Source organism: Falco biarmicus, chromosome 2 (assembly GCF_023638135.1).
Source record: "Falco biarmicus isolate bFalBia1 chromosome 2, bFalBia1.pri, whole genome shotgun sequence".
Taxonomy (NCBI): domain Eukaryota; kingdom Metazoa; phylum Chordata; class Aves; order Falconiformes; family Falconidae; genus Falco; species Falco biarmicus.
Window position 1 is genome coordinate 107,213,137 of NC_079289.1, and position 20,069 is coordinate 107,233,205.

Here is a 20,069-nt window from a genome sequence, read left to right on the forward strand (position 1 = left end):
TGGCCTCTCTGGAGATCAGCTATCAGCAACAGGTGGAAACCAGCCTGTGCCAAATCACCACTGTAAGCACTTAATTGGGCCAGCTTTTAACAAGCATGAACTTCCTATCTTATGAAAGATACAAAAATACGATACTCCAGGAGAGATACAACCCCCCCAAACTAACTACCCAATTACGCCAGACATCAGAACCTGAACAACGGCAGGTCAAATAAAATACAACCATGACCCCCACTGAAAAATAAAGAGCACTACAACACCACTCTGAGAGAAGCCCACAGGAGCACTTACCTCCTGACCAGACTTTGCAGAGTTTTCTGAATGGAGAGATTCAATTTCCCCTTCAATCATTGCAGCTTCTAGGCACTCATGCAAATCTTTGAAGCCATTAACTTGAAGTGGATACTGGCCAAACATTTCTGTGTTTTCAAATTTTTTACCTTCACATAAGAAATAAAACAGTTAAGGTTTTAGGAACACTTACCTTAAAAAAAACCAAAAACAAACAAACACCAAAAAACCTAGGTCACCTGACCTACTCTATGGAACAATACCCACATTTACTTACTGAACAATTCAATTATCTGTATGAAAACAAGTAACTCAAAGTCGCTTAAACATAGTATTGAAAATTACTGTGTTCTCCTCTTTGGCCCATTTTTATATTAGTTTTGCATTTGTTGGTAATAAGCAAAACTCAAAATGACTTGGCACCACAGACGTATGGTAAGTTTTACACATATATATCAAAGTGCTCATCCTGCAAATAGCAGCTTGGTAATACAACCCTACATTGTATCAGCAAAGTTAGTGGAACTGCTGGTATGAAACAGCCCTTTGTATAAATATATTTTGCAAAAATAAACCACGGAAGAGAACATTCATGACTTCTGCCCTGAAAACAAGATCATAATTTGGTAACAGCATATAAAGACACAAGCTCAAACATGAGAAGAAATGGATAGCAATTGATTTCAATCTACAATTTCTATTCATTTCATCCTAAAGTCTTCTTACACCTGCCAGTTTCTTTTTATTTCATTGTTTTTTTACATACTGGTCAGCTGAGATGAGAATGTAAGGACGAAAGTAGCCAAGGCAAAAGAGCAAGTATGCTAGCTAGTAATAAGAAATCTGCAGAATGGTTTTGAAATCTGACAACAGATCATTAGATACATCGTTCCAGGCTGAAAAACAACCTGGAAGCCACTTTAAAGATCATAGCTGTTTCATTCAAATGAGTCTCATTCACTCCTGCAAGGGCGGACAGAATCACCAAAATTAAAAATACTTCTACAGTTGCTGGCCTCCTGGAAATAAAGAACACTGCAATCATGCAGATCTCCTAATTACGTGCAGATAAGACAAAGGGAAGCTTGTTGTACAGTCTTAGTACTCTCTCCCACACTGCCCTTCAGCAGGTTTCCACTGACTTGTTTTGAATAAAATGTATCTTTAAAAGGGTGAGTTACCCATACCAGAAATTGTGCAGGAAAAAAATGCAATAATTGAAATTTTAAATTGCATTAGATGAAGCTAGCTCACTGAAACACAGTAACTTGTCTTCTATATACCATTAGTGAGTGGCAAAAGTGCACTGATAATAAATTCTTGCGAGCATTTTTGCTCAGCGTCTCGCTCTAACTTCTACTGCACTTAAGTACGTACACTCAGTCCCTGAAAGTTACCAACAGTCTTTCTGGACCAGTGCAGCTCACTATACTTACCTTCAGTCTCACATTCTCAGGACAAACCTTTTGTCACAGACTGCATGTGTATTCTCCAAGCATACTTCTGCAGAAGTATCTAAAATACTACAACTGCATCATTTACCTGCATACTTTGACAAGCAGTGAACAGACAGAAGCACAGAAGTCCGAGTAAATTCAGATGCATACCTTCAAGTACACCTACGGCTAGAAATCGCCCATAGAACAACTCCACCATTGGGTTCTTTGGTTTCTCTCCATCCCTGAAAACAGAAAGCGTGTTAGTGCAGAAATCAAACACAAAAGCTACAAACTTTTGTAAAACTACGAGCAGAATATTCTGATTTCATTATGGAAATGCTGTCTATTTTATGCAGTTACTGTTCATTAGTTTTGTACTTTCCTCTAATTACAATAACAATGATTCACATATTTGCAATGATGAGCACTTCTGAAACTTAATTTTCAGAATATACTTAATTTAGGAGAATTTATGTAAACCAGATTCAATCCGTGAGTGGCTGAATTGTATAAAACCCTTGTAAAAACTATTTCCTGCAACACTTTAGAAACAACTATGTATTCAAAAGACAGTTTACACATGTTCACTTATACAAACGATGAGTATTTAACTGGACCAACGTTTTGGAGTATTTAAATTACACGGCTGAAAAGCAGAACTACAGTCAAATGAAAAAAATCCTAATTGATTACGCACAAAACACATCTCTACTTTATATACTTTGGGCTTCATTGAGCCAGATTTCTAACATGAAATAAGAAGGTGAAAACAGACAATTCATGGAAAATCAAAGGTATCAGCATGTATGGAAAAAACACTTAAAACTAAAACGAGCTAAAGAGTTGGATCTTGTTCAGCCATACAGTGAGAACTAGAGTTACGGTTGTTTGGTTTGCTTCCTCTCATCAAAATGTCCAATATACAGAGCTGGGGGGGAGGGGAGGAATCTTACCTCTCTTCTTCAGCTTTAATTTGGAAGGCATCTTCTAGCCAATCTAATAGTTTGTGTGTAAATTCACTAACATCTTGCTGTTGAAAAATATAAAGCGATCAGTATATACTCAGATGCATAACAGAACACTAACATAGTGCCACCTTACAAGATGAGTGTGAGTACTCCCCACCACAAGACCTCCAAAATCACAGTGGGTCTAAGACTATGTCACGATTGTGTTTTTTCTGAGTGGTGCTTAGAGCACACTAAGGCTCTAGTGTTCCTCAGCCATTACACTGTCCTGTGATCCCTATTACTTGGGCTCAGCTTTCATACCATGCTAGTCCAAAGGTATCTTATGAATCCCATTCTTCAAAACCTTTGGTATCTAAGAAGTAGTGGCTAGTATTACTTTCATCAAGCACTAAACTCAGCCTGCTGTTCTAATTAACCACCTTAGCCACACAATTTCATGTAGGAAAAATAAAGCATCTGAAGAAACAACGTGTTTCTCATAAAAGCAAAATGCACCCATCAGGATTTAGGAAGGAATCCTGAATATGAATGTTCAAACTCTCCAAACTAGTATCTACACAGACAAATAGCATACGAGCACTGTACCAGCCCTGGATGGACTGTGAGACCAGAAGAATAAAGCTCTTTCAAAAATCACAGACTTAGAAGTAAACTAAGCCCTAAAAGCAAGGGTGTGGAACTATTAGTTAGTTCCTAAAATAATAGAAAGAAAGTGTACTGAAAACAGCCACACTGTGCAGAATGTTTGGGTTTTAGGTTTTGGGTTTTTGTTTTCCTTTAATAGAAGTAACTAGAGATCGCATAATATTAGAGAAAAAGCTTCAAAGACTGCGATAGTTAAAAATTTCTCTTCTGTGAACATTTTGAATTTTTGTTGTCCGTTTTCAGTATTTCAGATTTTCTGATGACCATATGAAAACATGCATAAACTTGAATGAAAATACATAGAAATTACCTGTTGGGAATCATTTGATTTAAAAGCATCTTTAAGGATTTCAACTGCTCTTGATGGGTCAACATATTTTCTCTTTGAACCAACTAGAAGTGCAAATAGGTACCTCAATTCACGCATAAAAGGCAGATTCCTGTGTTCCTGTATTTGAAGAAGAATAAAAAATATTTAACAAAGTGGTAATAAAAATCTATTTTATGAACTGAGCATATATCCAGCCAACTGTCGTACTAATAGATTACTTGTAGTACTACCAAGGTGGCGTTACATGCCTTTTACTTGTCAGTTTTACAAAATAATGTAGTTCTCTGGGAAGAAATCATATTTCAGAAACTGAAGGCTCCCTGAAACCACAACTAGATGTGGCTGTTTGACTCGACATGGGGCTGGATGGACAAGTGGACAAGCCGAGTTGCGTTTAAGACAGAACTGTTTCTCCTGAGACTTACACTGCAACAACATGCATTGATTTTACTACAATCAGTATTCCTCTAACTCCAGCAGATTCTCCTGTGAGCCTACGCGCTACCTAATACATGTTTAAGCTTATTTTTTACTGAAGACTAAATCATTATTGTTTCTCTTGACAGAATTATGAGAAATAGCCTACTCTCCTTTCTACCTTTTTTTAAAATATATAGTTCATGGGGAATTTGGAGTTCTTTTTCTGGTTTCCTGGAAAGAAGCAGAAGAAATATTTTCTGCCTGCCTGTATAATGAAAAGCAACTAAACTGAAACACAAATCTGTCATGCCATAGATTAAACCACAGATTAGAAGTGCTGTGGAGATTGGGTGTCACTCACACTCCTGAGTAGACGGCTGACAAATACTTGTGGAATTAAAACCTATGCAATATCCACTTCCATTTAGAACAAATTTTCATTCAAAGGCAGCGCAGATGCCAGATGCTGGTCAAACTGGAATTACTTGATGACAACTACTTCACATGCTCATCAAACAGCAGGCTTCTTTAGCCATTCCTATGTCGATCCAGTATGCATAAAGCTTTCTGTACATAAAGTATGTTTTATTTCAGCTTTAAAAACTGTGGGGTGCATTGGAATGCGTTCTACATAATAACCAAAAAATACTTTTTCACATGAATTCCCAAGTTCTACTTGTTCTTCTAGTCCACCTTGTAAAACACCTATCAATTATAAACAATGTTCATAGAAAAGGCTGAAGACTTCATCAAATGCCACCCTAATTCAGCATTAAATTATCATAATTTAGTAATAAAATCAGTCTGCTATTTACATATTTGAAGTACTTTATAACAACGAAACAGGGAACCAAACTGTGAAAGTGTTTTTTCTTACTAAAGTGACCTATTAAAAATGAATAGAATATCAAGTTTTAGACACAAATATATTTTATCAAGATGCTTCAATATGGTAATACATATGCATTATTATCTCCAAGTGTCTGTGGTCATGGTTATGTCTGTGCCAGAGCAGGTATACCTCCAAAGGAATTGTGTCCCAAGGCCAGCTCCACACTGGAGAAGGTACACCTCGAAGCATCTGTAGCTGCGGGTAAGTCCATACAGCTGCAGCACATACAACTCGAAGCACCAGCAGCCATGCATGGGGTCAGGCTGGAGCACCTCAAAGCGTGTGGCCATGGATCAGCCCCGACAGAGCAGGTACGCCCCTGGAGGGACTGCAGGCAGGGGTCAGGCCGTGCTGGGTGGGTTTGCTTCTGAAGGGACTGTGGCTGTGGGTAAGGCCACGCTGCAGCAGGTCTGTCTCTGCAGGCACAGCAGCTCACGGGCAAGGCCACGCTGGACCAGGCGCACCTCAAAGCGGCTGTGGCTGCGGGTAAGTGTGTGCCACAGCAGGTACGCCCCTGGAGAGACTGTGGCTCATGGGTAAGGCTCCACTTGGAACAGGTACGTCCCTAAGAGACTGCAGTCTGTGGGTAAGTCCAAGACGGAGCAGGGGCAAGGGGCAGAGTTCATTGCAATGTTAAGCCCTATAACCTGGCCCAAGGGTCCAGGGGTGGAGATTGTAATGGAAATACCTTCAAACTGTTGTAACCTGGGATTTGAGTTGCATGTTACAGGAATTGCCATAGCAGGAACCACCTGAACCAGTGGAGGCAAAGCCTTACAAGAAGCAGTGCAAGCGCAGGAGTGACCCGACCCGAGCTCGCTTTGGTGCCCAAGAACCCCATACAACACACAACGCCTCCAGTGACCACCATAACAGATGGAGCCCAAAGTCATGGACTAAATGAACTGAAGAGACATTCTGTGGACATTTCGTAGACATGCTTGCAGGGGTAGTCCACAGGCTAGGGGAATGATACTTGTGTATTGTATCAAAGGATGGGAAGGAGGGTGGTGGTTAATGAGGTTGTATCAGAAAGTGTGGCATGACGTAAATGGTCTGGAATAAGGAGTGGACATTGTCCTGGTTTCAGCTGGGATAGAGTTAATTTTCTTCTCAGTAGCTGCTGCAGGGCTGTGTTTTGGATTTGCTGCAAGAACAATATTGATAGCATGCTGATGGTTTTGGTTGTTGCTGGGTGATGTTCATACTGAGTCAAGGACTTCGCAGTTTCTCAGGCCCTGCCAGGGACAGGGCTGGGGGGGCACGGGGGACTGGGAGGGGACACAGCCAGGACAGGTGACCTGAACTGGCCAAGGGGATATTCCATACCGTGGGATGTCATGCTGGGTATATAAACAGGGGGAAAAAAGAAAAAGGGAGGGACATCCAGTGTTATGTCATTTGTCTTCCCTAGTAACCCTTACGTGTGATGGAGCCCTGCTCTCTTGGGGATGGCTGAACACCTGCCTGCCCATGAGAAATGGTGAATGAATTCCTTGTTTTGCTTTGCCTGCATGCGTGGCTTTTGCTTTGCCTGTTAAACTGTCTTTATCTCAACCCACGGGTTTTCTCACTTTTACTCTTCAGATCCTCTCTCCCATCTCACTGTGGGGAGAGTGAGCAAGAGGCTGCATGGGCTTAGCCACCGGCCGGGTTTAAACTATGACAGTAATATAGATGATTGACCACAGAATATTTTAGATCTCACCTTCCTTTTGTTAATTCTGAAGTACATAGGCAGTGAGTATTATTGTATTACTTACTCAAGTTTACACTACTCATTTGGCTAGTTTTAAAAATACTTGCAGCTTTAAATTGAACAAATGGTTACTGACATCAGCAGAATTACTCGGAACAATTATCTCAGTAAAGCTTATAAAAACTTCTCTAAAACTAGAAAAATCCTTGCTGTTTTTTAAGAAAGCTCAATTATATCAGGCATGATCCTTGACCAGATTATGTGGGCATTACCACAACAGCAATTCAGACTAAACAAAGCCTAGAATCTTCAAAAGCACATGATACCTTGTCTTGAGGACTGGCTACACAAAGGACTTGCATATTCAAACAAAAGAACTAAGTGATCACAGCACAGCATACAGCTCTCAATTTTAAAGCATACTGTAGATGTACCAACACAAAATAGATTAAATTCAATTTTGATATAAACACTATATGGAAAGTTCATATTCTAAAAATTCTATTGTATCACCTATCCTGCCTTCATAAATAATTTTTTCATACACTGATGTTGGAACAATTTATGATTAAGAAACTGTTCTAAAGCAATCCACATGTTTAATACATAGCAAGCATTCATTACTGTCAATCAATATGCCAGGACACCAACAAAATGATAATGTGGAAACAGGGGGAAAGGATGTGCTAACCTGTAGCACAGTTACCCGCTTCCTCTGATAATGAATGCTTCCTTCCATATCATTGAGGCCAAATATTTAGCTGGTCTCACAGTGTACGACACAAAAGATCTGTTCATAGACAGCAAGAGAACTGGGAAAGCAAGCTACAGTAAGTACCGAAAACCGTATCTGTTCTACAGAAGGATGCTGAGGAACACCTCAAGGAGGAAGAACTAATTTCAAAAGAAAAACAACAAAAAGAGATCGGAGATTTTAAGTATGCCCAAATTTAAAATCCAGAAAAAAGTCCAATTAGCTGAGGTAAAGAGGGTGGGGTTTCTTTTTGCTTTGGGTTTAAAGACAAAATTTATAGCAATGACTTCTGAATTAAAAATTTTACATGCCAAATTGTTAACGGTATTTGGATTCGATATATTGATAGGAAAGAACACAAACATCCCACTATGCAATAGTCCCTGAAGTACAACCACATGCTTTAATTCTCAATCAAGAGGTTGCAATGACCCTGCCATTAAACTCCACTTTTCACCAACTGGAACAACAATAGGATGTAAACCAAAGTCCTGAAAATCTGGGATTATTAAAACTTGGTCTTTATTAGCAAGGAAATTTGATCCTAAGGAATGTCAGTCACATACAGTGCTTAATACTAGGTTAAAAATAATAAAAAAAAAAAAACAAAATTAAGCTGAGAGAGTTTTAAAGCAAGTAAGCAGACGGAAGTAAATTTCAGAGCTTTTTTTTTTTTTTGGGGGGGGGGGGGGGGTGTCAACCGGCAGCTTATATTACAATTTAAAATCAATTTGCCTTCACCTTATAAAGAAATAAAAGCACCATATTTGAGGGCATGCATGCTTATTTCTTCTATTTTTCTAAATTCTAACTAGTGAAGTGATCTCTTTTCCTAAATTCTCCTCCAAACATATTTCACCACTAAGACAATCTTTTTTCAGCTGTAGAGAAGACAGGTGAGTATATCAGTTAATAATGTTAATTCATCTGGGGAATTTAAGTTAATGAAGGAGAGTACACAAACTACTGCCAGAGATTCTTACTAAGCAGGCTTGCAGAAAGCAGGGTTTCTGCACATATCCATATACCTGCCTGGAGTCACACCGTTTCACACAGCCTTAACATTGTCTGTCATGGTCAGAATTTCTTTCTAAGAAATAGTACATTGGAATTGCTAAAGGCTCTGGGCTGCTAGTGTCAATGTTTGGGCAAGGCTTTTTTTCAAAGACAAGAACAGCTTGTCATTATCTATTTTATATCACCTCTTAGATAACAACTGTTTTTTACACCCTGAAAAAAAAGAAGGTAAAGAATTCTGAGTACTGGAGGATATTAGTAACACGAGTTATAAGATGAATAATGAAATACCAGGCAGAAAGTCAATCTAAAAATGAAGAAAATAAATAATTCAGTACAACTCTTTGGTAAAGCAAGATTTATCCTGTCTTTCTCACTAAAATACATTGTCCTGTCACCCTCTTGTAACATGCTCCCAATACTACCCTTGCTGTATTTGCACGCTCTCATGAACCAATGCAAACACATTTTCCTAAAAAACAAAACAAACAAACAAACAAACCAACCCACAAACCAAAACACAAACCAAGTGACAACTTGCTCTTTGAATGGAGGAGGGCGGGCAGGCAGGGGAGAAATCACACAGTTCTGACCGAACATTCAGCTTCCCTTTTATGGCACATACCGAGAGGTTTAGCAAATGGACACTATCTTCTCTATGTCTGTTTTGTTTTGCAGCACTTACTTTTGCTAGTGAACATTCCAGTCAAGCCTGAAGTGCCAAACAAATTAGAACAGGCTAACAACATGCTCCCTTTTTAAAATCCAAAAGGAAGGAGCAAGAGGCAATAGTCTAATTTCTGGATATGTAAGAATTCACTGCTCTGTAAACCCCTGCTAAAAATCAGGGCATCAAGTGCCTTCACACTTCATACAGCCACTTCCTCTTCCCATTTCTTCCTTTATATTTCATAACATAGAAGCCAAGGTGCCTATATGTATCTCTCCTCAGAGGGCATCCATAAAGGAAGAAAAACCAGTCTCTTTTGTCCCTCAGTCCATGAGCTTCCCCTGCTTGCTAGTCTGAGGTCACAAGAAGCCTAAACCGAGGTGTCCCCTCCCCAGTCCCAAATAAGTACAAGAATAAACATGGGAAAATTGATGCTTACATTCACCTCATGAAAAGGGCAGAAGAGACAAGGTAATAACCAAAAGCTTAATCTCAGCTTGGATTGTGAGTTACAACTGATTAATATCCCCAAAAAAACCAATGAAGTGGCCAGGCCAACACTAACATTGCTGGCAAAGCTATACAGATCAAAAGCATGCAGGTAACCAAAAAAGCATGCCTTAGCTGCAGTGTGAGGGAACTAGAATAAAATATGTTTGCTAATACAAGCTACATTCACATCAGAAATGCTCACCCACTGGCAGCAGTGCTGCTACAACTCTTACCAGCAAAATCCTTCCACTGACCCTGGTCTAAGCAGCAGTACACTGAGCAAACTCTGGCTCCTTCAGCACCCTGCCCCACACTCTCGTGAGGCTAATGTACTTTATGTAAGATCAGTAATAGGAATCTCGGAGAAATGTTAATTAGCACCTATAAAACTCATGCTAATTTGAGCTAGAGAACAGTGTAAAATTCAATTACAAGAGAGAAATGCCCTTTCCAGCCACCAGGGGAAGTTAGCTTCTAATTTTACCTTTTGGTTTCGGGGCAAGTCTTGAGCATTTGCAGGAGGATTGAAATTCAAAACTAGTCTTCGAAACTCCAGCAGGTTAAACAATGACTGAAAAGAAAAAAATTAAAAACATTTAAGGACTTCTACAAACAATACTGAATTCTTTCAAATCATGCCTTAGTGAAATAAATGAGATGTTTAAGATCTGAAATGAAACCTTAGCATTGCACAAGCTAGATTTCACTTAACTTCACTAGACATATTTTCATGAGAAGACAATTATTTTTTGCCACGAAAACAGCATAATAAAAGATCTTCTTTACACTTAATCACACCAATGGAACAATAATTTTAAATATAGGTAAATTATTTTTTGTAACAAGAATTTCATTAGTTGTAAACCTCAGTTTTCAAAATGAAATTAAAGCCTTTTAGCCATGTAAAATTCATCTTGTAGCCCCTCTATCATCTGCCTCCTCCATGCAGAGAGTACACCTTCATCTATGTGACTTAAAACCATGCAATGGATCTCTACTTTCTGCATTCTGTCCACTCCTCCCATTATTCTAGGATCTGAATGATGTACATTACAGTAAGGAAACTGGGTTATACAACATTGCACGTAACGAACCGATAACATTCTCATTTCACAAACAATAAGAAACAAATGAAATCGGGTGTCCACAAGCACACCCACAAAGAACCCCACAGTGTAACACACACACTTCAGCCCAGAGAGTAGAAGAACAAGATTTTGTTGGCAAAATAAAGTCAAAAGCAGTGGCTGAGAACTGAAGTCCTCAGCACTTGTGTAACTGCATCACTGCTCTTCTGAACAGGCAGACAGCACTTCAACTAAAGTTCACTGCATTACCACAGGCTAGCGTTCTGATGAAGAAAGCGTAGCAGAAAAGTTCTAAAGCATTTTAAACACGCTCCTCAGAGAAGCACAGGAAAGATCTGCCCTCCTATTCATATCCTTTGGGTTTATAATCTATAATAAACTCCCCCCTCCCCCGCCCCCAAAGCCCCCAATCACATATTAGTTATTGATTGTGGAAAGGCAGAGTTTGCCTACCCCAGCAATAGACTTTGATCCCACAACTTGTCCAGGTAAAGATTTCAGTCACAGACCACAGCTAATTTAACAGGATTTCAACACCACAGTGCAAAAACAAATTGTGAAGAGGCACTGTATTTATTCTAATAATTTAGAATATGTTGCAAGGAAAAAAAGCTGAGTTGATGCTTTTCAGAAACATTTTCACCTCTCGGTGGAAGAGCCTGTACCAGTTTTAACTTCTTCCCATACCCCACAGTTTACAGCATCTCCAGCAAGATGAAAAGGCTAAAGTTGTCTTTCCTAACATTTTTAGATTTAAGAGTAAGTAATAGAAAAAATATTCACAAACACCAAACAAAACAGACCTTTCTGACCTTGCTAAATCAACAAACAATGGAGTAGTCAGGCTTTTTTTTTCTTTTTCTGTTTTGCTGTTCAAAACACAGGTTCCCCTTTTATCCACCCTTGCAAAGAAGGGAGATCAAAACCCAGAGTCCTTTGTTTACTTACTCAAAGCATGGAAAATGTTAATATTTAATTCAAGTGTCATTCTAGAAGTTCATACTAATTGAACTTATGTCTCATGATGTAACAGCATTCCACCGGTGGGCTCTTCATCAAGCAAAACATAGCACGGTCTTATGCACAAAACAAACCAGCTGCTGAAATATAATGTCCAAAGATTGACTTCTCTCCATTACTAATCCAAGTACCATCAAAGGGCCAAGAAGCTGAGCTAGCCAAATTTGTTTATGTGCATTATGAAATGAGTACAGAAAACTGTACTAAAGTTTAGAATTTTTGCCTGGCATTCAATCCACAAGTTTCTCACAAAAATTCTATTTCTTCAGTCTAGAACTCTGAACTGTGAACACGTAACCCCGTGTTTTACTAAGATGAATGAACTTAATTATTCTCAGCAGCTTACAGAAGTGAAAGGATTGTCCGGTGTGCTCATTTCTTCTTCTTCGGCTTTGCTTTACTCAGAATTTCCTATGCAGGATATTCAGTTGTTAAACTTTTCTCTAGAACAGCTTATGCTGTGCGTGGTCATACTAAGATGCAGCAGAACACTCACAGTTAACCTACTGCCAACAACATAAATGCTAACAGGACAGTATCATGCTGTAGCTCTTCTATATTGAGTTAAATTAAATTCAGGAAACTTCTACCTTCACAAAAGAAAAGATAATTTCCCAGTGCAAGTGCAAACAAGTATATACTAAGCATGCCTGAGACGAACTAATTTTTGTGCCCAGTGTACCTCAAGGAGGAACCTACAGTTCTTCCTGAGGTAAGGAGATCTAAACAAGCTCACCTAAGCCCTCAGCACAGCTGAGACCCCCCCACCCCAGTGCTTCAGAAAGGGGTTAGGCAATACAATTCCTAATGTGCTGAGCCCTCCATTGCCCAGGCTTCCTACACCCAGGGTAAGTAATGCCATGGAGCAGAAGCTGTTCTTCTGCAGCCACCAGGAGAGACACAGCAGAGACTGTCCCTGGCCTAAGTGCCACCCACTGGCCCCAGGCCAAAGCACTGGCCTTCCAAACACATTGCATGGGGCAGCACTTCACCTCTCACCCACTTGGCTTCAGCTACAGAAAGGTGTCCGGAGTCCCACTGCAAGAAAACAGTCTGGATCTAAAAGCTGGATACTTCAAAAGCTGGATACTTCATTTCTACTGGTCTTGATCAAGTATGTTTTAAATTTACCAGCGTAAAGCATGCAAAAATTACTCATACAAGAACAATTCTCCAAAAGGTGGGGTGTTCCCCCCTTCCCCCCAATGTATTTAAACCTATTTAAAAGCTGTCACCTGGAAACTTGACCAAGCTAAGGCTAAGATAAGTTACATCAATTCAAATTATCATGAAAACAAACAGATTTTTAGAACACCTCCCTCCTATCATGTCAGTTTGGGGGCTAAACAAGATAGTGAACAAAAATTAGAATAAAAACACCACCAAAAATCCAGTGTCAGTTTAGGCCATTGAAGCTAACCATGCTGAATGACAACAGACACACTGTGGCTTTCTCCTGCTGTAGGTGCTGATGATGTAGATGTAATTTCTGTTGTGCCAGAGCTTGGTAGAGTTGAAGCTTCAAGACTTTAAGACACTGAAAACATTAGCTTTTCTGAATAATGTCTACCCACACTATATAGAGTCCAAATGCAATTTCAGAGTATAACCTGCCTTGGCTTTACCTAAAACACCCTGCTTATCCCTTTCCCCGCTTAATGTCTAGGATTATCAAACATAAGGACCCTGGCAGAATTTAGGTTGCTTGAGTAAAGAATTAATTCTTAACATTCAAGAACTGTAACATTGCATTAATACAACAAGAATATAAATTAGTCATCATACTAAATCTATAAAAGCTTGGCATGCAACGCAGCTCATGAAGAGCCACCAGCAGAGTCCTAAAATAGCAAAGTTACTGCTATCAACAATACTTGGAGAGTAGGAAAACAGACTTCTGCATCTAGGTAACAGATGACTTACCAAGCTCCCGCACAAAGCTTTAGACAGGCTTTCTGATGGATTCTTGCAAGTTCTGTGAGCACAGAGCACTAAAACCAGCTGTTTCACTAACAAATGTAAGAAAACCCTTCACTTTCTTTGACTAGCAATTTTGTATTTGTTCCCACCATTGAGAACAAAAAAGCAAGAAATTCTGCACAAGAACTGGGGAATTCTTAATATGGATCAACTTTACACAAGTTTACATGAAAACCCTAATTTCGCAATACCAGGAACACAGCCACCTCCCCATTCAATTCACAAAGGTTAAGCTTGGAAAGGAGGACTTTCAAGTTGTTTCAGACTACTAATTCTAAACGAGTCAGCAAGATGACAAAAACATTCTCATTTGGCTGAAAATCATCTAGGATATTTTAAGTAGAATGGATACATTGGACCAGGGCTGTTAACGGCTGCAGAAGACCTGAGTTTCTAAGGTGATAAGAGAAACAAAAGCAAAACCCAACCAGTTACTACCGATGCTTAGCAAACAAAATAGGACAGATCTACTGGTACACAGCTGGAACACCACCAGTGTATTGTGAAATGTGATCATCATTCCAGTTTCTCTTAGAGCAGCCCCAAGAAAAAGTTGTGCAATTTCCATTCTTGTGGGAGGCCACAGACTCCCTGTTTGTAGGCTCTGTCTTGCTAAAGGGAAGGCTTTTACCTTTTACCATCAAGGCAAGGATGCAATGACTGGCGTAGGTGTACATAAGGATACCTATGTGTCAACAGCCAATACTGGCTAGGAATTTGTCCAAATTAGTGCCAAGGCTTGAGTTTTAACTGGAAAAAAATACAAAGACTAACTTGAATTTTGGCATAGAAAATTTAGGAAGGACTTAATTTGGCTAGTACCCAAAACCTAAATGTATCTTATTAGCACAGCTTGAAGAGCAACTCTTTGGCAGAAGAGTACGCGTTCCTACAGAGTTCCTAAAGGAATTGCTTCAGGTACTGGCATTTAGCTAAAACATGATCTTGTGTAAGTTGAAAGCTTATATATGCATTAACACATCACAACACCTATTTGCCTCATTTAGTCATCTGGGGCATTTTACGCATTTACAATTTTACATTTATTCAGATTTTAAAGCCACGAAGCAGAGACCATCTACCTTCATTCTGAGGAACAAGCACAGAGGAATCTCAAAGAACGAATACATTATTATTGCACTAAAAATAAAAAGCAAAAATAGAGCTCTACCTGTGTCATTAAGTATATTATTTGGAATAGTTTGCCAACATAACAAATTAGACTTACATTTTCACTTTATAAACAATTTTGGTGATGTACTGTATAGAGAGCTAGTTTTAGTGGGGTAGATTAGCCATTATTAGGAATAATTTTTTTATTCATGCCATTAATCTAAATCAAAGAAAACACAGAACTTTATGGAATGTATGTTCCCACCTGCATGCATTAGCATATGTTCCTTCCAATAACATTAAGAACTTCAAATACCGAAAACTATTACATTTAAAGTACTATGGGGGTTCCAAATAAAAGTAATCCTAAACACTGCACTTAGGCTTATTAGTGACTTAACCTCCCTGCATGCCTCAGATTGAATATTAGTGTCCGAAGCTCCATGCTGCAAAAACATAACCAACTTCACTGGCAACCAAGCCCACTTCTCTCCAACGTTCAAGTCTTTTGGAATCTATACCACTAAATTGGGAGAATCACTTCTCCCTCCTCTTTAAGGCCTTCCCACCTTTTCTATTTATTGATCTATGTTACTGTTTTCTCTTTTGGTTCGTATTTTTAAACGTACTTTTCTCACAGCAAAGCCCATGAAGTAGCTGTTTGTTGCCTCTGCGCTGGCCGCTCTCTGCTCCTGCATTATGGTCCTTTCCACCCAGCACGTCCTTACAACTCACACTTGGGCTGCCTCCTGCTCCGCTCTTGGACATTTTACTCGTGTAAGTGCTAAGTCCTGTTGTCAGAATAGACTAATGATGGGCATTAAACGTAGTCATCAGGCCTATGTTTGAGCCTACGCATGCACTGCACAGCAGTAAAACTCAGCAAGCACGGATACAACAAGAATTCTACCTGCAGTGCTTAAACTAAAAGGAAACCGCTATGTGGATATTCAAATGAGTTTAAACACATTTTACTTGCAATGTAGAAAGTTACTGTAACAAGACTATTGAGAATTTTAAATATATGTTCTCTTCAGCATATAATAGCCCCGTGTTTTGTCTTTTACCTTTTAGAGAAAAAACAACCAAGCCTTAAGAAAATGAGGAAGTCACCCAAAATACATTCCTGAATCTGCTTTTCTCCATGCATTGAGAATTTGGCACAGTCAAAAGCCTTCCTGAAAATCCCCACATTCTTTAGAAAATTGCATGTAAGGAAGAGGGAAGGGAAGAGAGGAAAACAGCTTCCAAGCTGGGACTTGAGCAGATTTCTGTTCAAACCTCATTGTGAAAGTATAGGAAGAGGAGGGTTTTCTTCCGCTCTCCCTCTCTGAAACAAAACTCCTACAGACAGATATGACACTGTCTTATGGCTGAACTTCTGCAGAATAACTCCACATGTACAGTCGCAGCAGTCAGGGAAATACTTAGCATTTTCAAAGTCACAAAGACATTCAATCCCAGGTCTTAAAAGCTTTGGAAAGTATCTCAAAAAAGATGTTTTTATTTATGAACAGTTAACGAATCAGCATTCCAAAACACTGAAAAACAGGGTATGAAACAACAGTTTTAAGCTGTCATGTTTTGCTTTTCCAAAAGGCTGAGGTGTAACATGGAAGAAGATGGGAAACAGCTTTCATATTGTTTGATACTGAAAAGTCAAACAACTGGCTTGTATCAGAAAGAGCGTGGCCAGCCGGACAAGTGCAGTGATCGTCCCCCCGTACTCAGCTCTGGTGAGGCTGCACCTCAAATCCCGTGTTCAGTTTTGGGTCCCTCACTACAAGAGGGGCACGGAGGTGCTGGAGCGTGTCCAGAGAAGGGCAACGAAGCTGGTGAAGGGTCTGGAGCACAAGTCCTATGAGGAGCAGCTGGGGGAACTGGGGTGGTTTAGTCTGGAGAGGAGGATGCTCAGGGGATCTCCCTACCACTACCTGAAAGGAGGCTGTAGGCAGGGGGGGGTCGGTCTCTTCTCCCAATTAACTAGCAACAGGACAAGAGAAAATGGCCTCAAGTTGCACCAGAGGAGGTTTAGATTGGGTGTTAGGAAAAATGTCTTCACTGAAAGGTGGTCAAGCATTGGAGCAGGCTGCCCAGGGAGGTGGTGGAATCACCAAACCCCGGAGCATAATTTTAAAGACACATAGATGCGGTGCTTAGTGACAGACTTGGCAGTCTAGGGTTAATGGCTGGACTTTATGATCTCAAAGATCTTTTCCAACCTAAATCTTTCTATGATTCTATTCTAAACTAACTTAAGACCTCTAGCAGACTTGGGTTAACATTTTGAACAAACAGCTCACCATGCTATTACCAGCTGGCACTGAGAGAACATTTACTTGTTTATAGCAACAAACTCAGAACATTACTGCAATTCAGAAGACGGATAAGTATGATATGTGTCCAGAAGAATTCACTTTATACTCGTGTCTTGGCACATACTAAAAAATGCCATTCAACCACTCCTCTATTACACGTTCGAAGCAAGAAAAAATTCTATTAGAACATAAAGTAACAGCCAGCATCTCTTTATATGGTTATGGTTTTCAACTTCTTGCCTAAACGCACAACAACATGAAATAAGTTTGTGGTACAACTTTAAAGAACACACCTAAAGAATGCAATGGCTTTATGCCCTTCCGAACCTAGGAACTGCACACAGGATCACAACCCAACACTTATTCTTTATCCTTTATTTTAATTAAATAAACAACTATTTATGAACCAAAGCTAAAGCCATCATTTACTAAAGCTTTCCAATCCTTCACAACATAAGTTTTGCAATATTACATGCCACTAAATATAAAGGTAAGAGTCTGAAAAAATCACATAAGCAACCAGAGGGAACTGGAGACCACAGGGAAGAACAGAAAGCAGAAAAGGAATATCCTGTCAGCAAATATCACAGGATGACTGAACCTGTGACAGGTCAGTCTTTACTTCAGAGGAACAGAAGGAGTGACAGAGGGAGGAAATGCAAGAAACTAGATTTTCAACATCGTTATTCCTCTGTCCATGAAACTCTACAGAACAATTTAAATCATTATTCCTCCCCACACCCCTGCTACAGGCTGTTCCACAGAGAAAACAGCAGAAAGAAAATATTCCATCAATGACCATTTTAACTCAAATGGAGATTTGGCACTAAACGCTCTTCAGCACGCAACCTTCCATTGCATGTCCAGGGAAGCAAGGGAGTCACGTACAATGTACATCCATTCAACTCTTATTATATACTAGGCTTTTTGGTATCAATGCACTACCACATCATCCATCACAATCCTTCTCATTCAACATGACAAATGGGAAAAACAAAACAATGCCAAGTTAGATACTTGTGGTAGGCTGCTTTAAAGATGGTAAGAACAACAGCTGAGACACCAACTGGGAAGAAAATACTTGCTTGATTCTCACTTATCAAGCTGGCTTGCTTCTTCCCAGAAGTAGAAGTTTAGGATCAAATGAGATCCTAAACCCCAATATATTGACATCAAGAAAGCAAGAAGGCTGCTCCTAAACATGACACAACAGAGTGAAACACCAGAAGTGGTGTTAGGGACCCTGAAATTAAAAGTTAAAGAGCATCCATGGAGATTTGTGCTTGTAAGACAGTAGCTTGCTAATTCTTCATTCTGCAGGCTATGTACTTTGCAGGGGGGAGGGGGGGAAGCCTCATTTTTGAATGGCTAACCAGACTTTGACAGAATCCCAGAGAAAAGACTGTGGAGATGACAAACCCCAGCTGTCCTGTAGGGATAACTAATTTGGCAAAGGGAAGAGCTACAATCCAGACAGGCCTGTGGGAAGTCAAGAGACGTGGGAAAACACTACACCTAGTACTTCAGGTATGGGACTGGGGGGAGGGGAAACAGAGCAGCATTTACAGAAAAACTTTCATGTGACTCCCCACATACTTTCTTCCTTCCATCCGAAATGTGTCTTAGCGCAGCGAGTGGACAACATTCACTACTACTTGGTACCTCCCATGATTTCAAAGGGCAAGTACTGCCAGTGCATTGCTTCCCACACATGACTGAAACCCTGTTTGGAGCTCCAAAAGATAAAAATTAGTCTTGTGCAATGTCCTAAAGCAAAACACCTGGGAGAAAACTTGCACGGGCAGCAAGCCTACAGACACAGTATCAATAGCGCATGCGTGTCCTGTGCATTACCCACCTTCGGCATCCTACATCCTGTAAACACTTAACTTGTGCTCAGCATGAAACAAAGGAGCCGCTTCACAGGCTCAATAAATGTATTATTTATAAGCCATTTTCAGACTATAAACTCTTAAAACCAAGGACAATTGTGAAATTACCTTTTTACAATGGAGCCACTGAGATTTACTGAAAAAAAGGAAGTAGAAACATGTAGTGGTATATTCATTATTCGTTTCTTTAAAGAACTTAATATCTAAGTTCTATTTCAAGAACAGATACACACTGTTACAATAATGAGAAAAATAAACCCACACAAACCACCTTCTGGAAATATTCTAAAGCCTCAAGATTTTGAGATCCTTCTATAAAAGTTAATCTAGCTAAACAGTAGCAAAAGTATGTATTGGTGAACTCACGCCAAAAATGTAGGTTTATTACGAATTCAAGAGGAGGCGGGAAAATTGTTGAGGGACCTGATTTGTTTCTTGGTAAGGAAGAAGGGGACATGCTTTAGTACAGTTTCACTTTGACATGTTTTCAGTTTTAAATTCAAGCTGTTATCAAGTCAAAAGTCTTCAACAGCAGGACAGATTTTTAGAAGTTAGTGTGGAAGAAATTACTGTTCATTTTAATGATGCTGAATGTAACTCTTGAGAGCAGAACTTTGTTTTGGAGCTAACTGAAGAGAGACTCCTCTTTTTCCCCACAGAGGAGGATGACTTTCACATGTGCGTATTTCTCTAACGCACAAATAAATACAGATTAAAAGACAGTATTTCTAGCAATGTTTGAATCTTGTTCGGGTTTGCTGTCACTCATTGCAAACATATCTTAAAAGAATTTCATGCCCTTAGTGCAAATACAACAAACCATTGATGACTACATTTGACAAAGTCAGCTAATTGGTGGCTATAAAGAAAGATGCATTGCATAAGGAAACTGTCAAAGTGACAAAAGCACTTTTTTTTCCTTAACAAGCACCCCTTAAATAGAAAGAAAAAAAGTTTTCTTCCTTTGCATTTTAGTTTCAGATTATATTACACAGTATATCATTGTGACTGACAGTAGTTAACACTTAGATATTATT

The 20,069-nt window shown here is 39.5% G+C and overlaps 1 protein-coding gene across 3 annotated transcripts in view; it reads right to left on the bottom strand.

Annotated features, from left to right (window-relative positions):
* The window catches only part of USP25 (ubiquitin specific peptidase 25), a 97,187-nt gene that overhangs the window by 32,496 nt on the left and 44,622 nt on the right, over nucleotides 1–20,069 (bottom strand). For all 3 annotated transcript variants that reach the window (XM_056327994.1, XM_056327992.1, XM_056327995.1), the window contains 5 exons: nucleotides 10,106–10,192; nucleotides 3,657–3,794; nucleotides 2,684–2,760; nucleotides 1,899–1,972; nucleotides 292–440 (listed from right to left, as the gene is read on the bottom strand). In XM_056327994.1, the coding sequence (XP_056183969.1) occupies nucleotides 292–440; nucleotides 1,899–1,972; nucleotides 2,684–2,760; nucleotides 3,657–3,794; nucleotides 10,106–10,192 (525 nt within the window). The remainder of the gene's footprint in view (nucleotides 1–291; nucleotides 441–1,898; nucleotides 1,973–2,683; nucleotides 2,761–3,656; nucleotides 3,795–10,105; nucleotides 10,193–20,069) is intronic.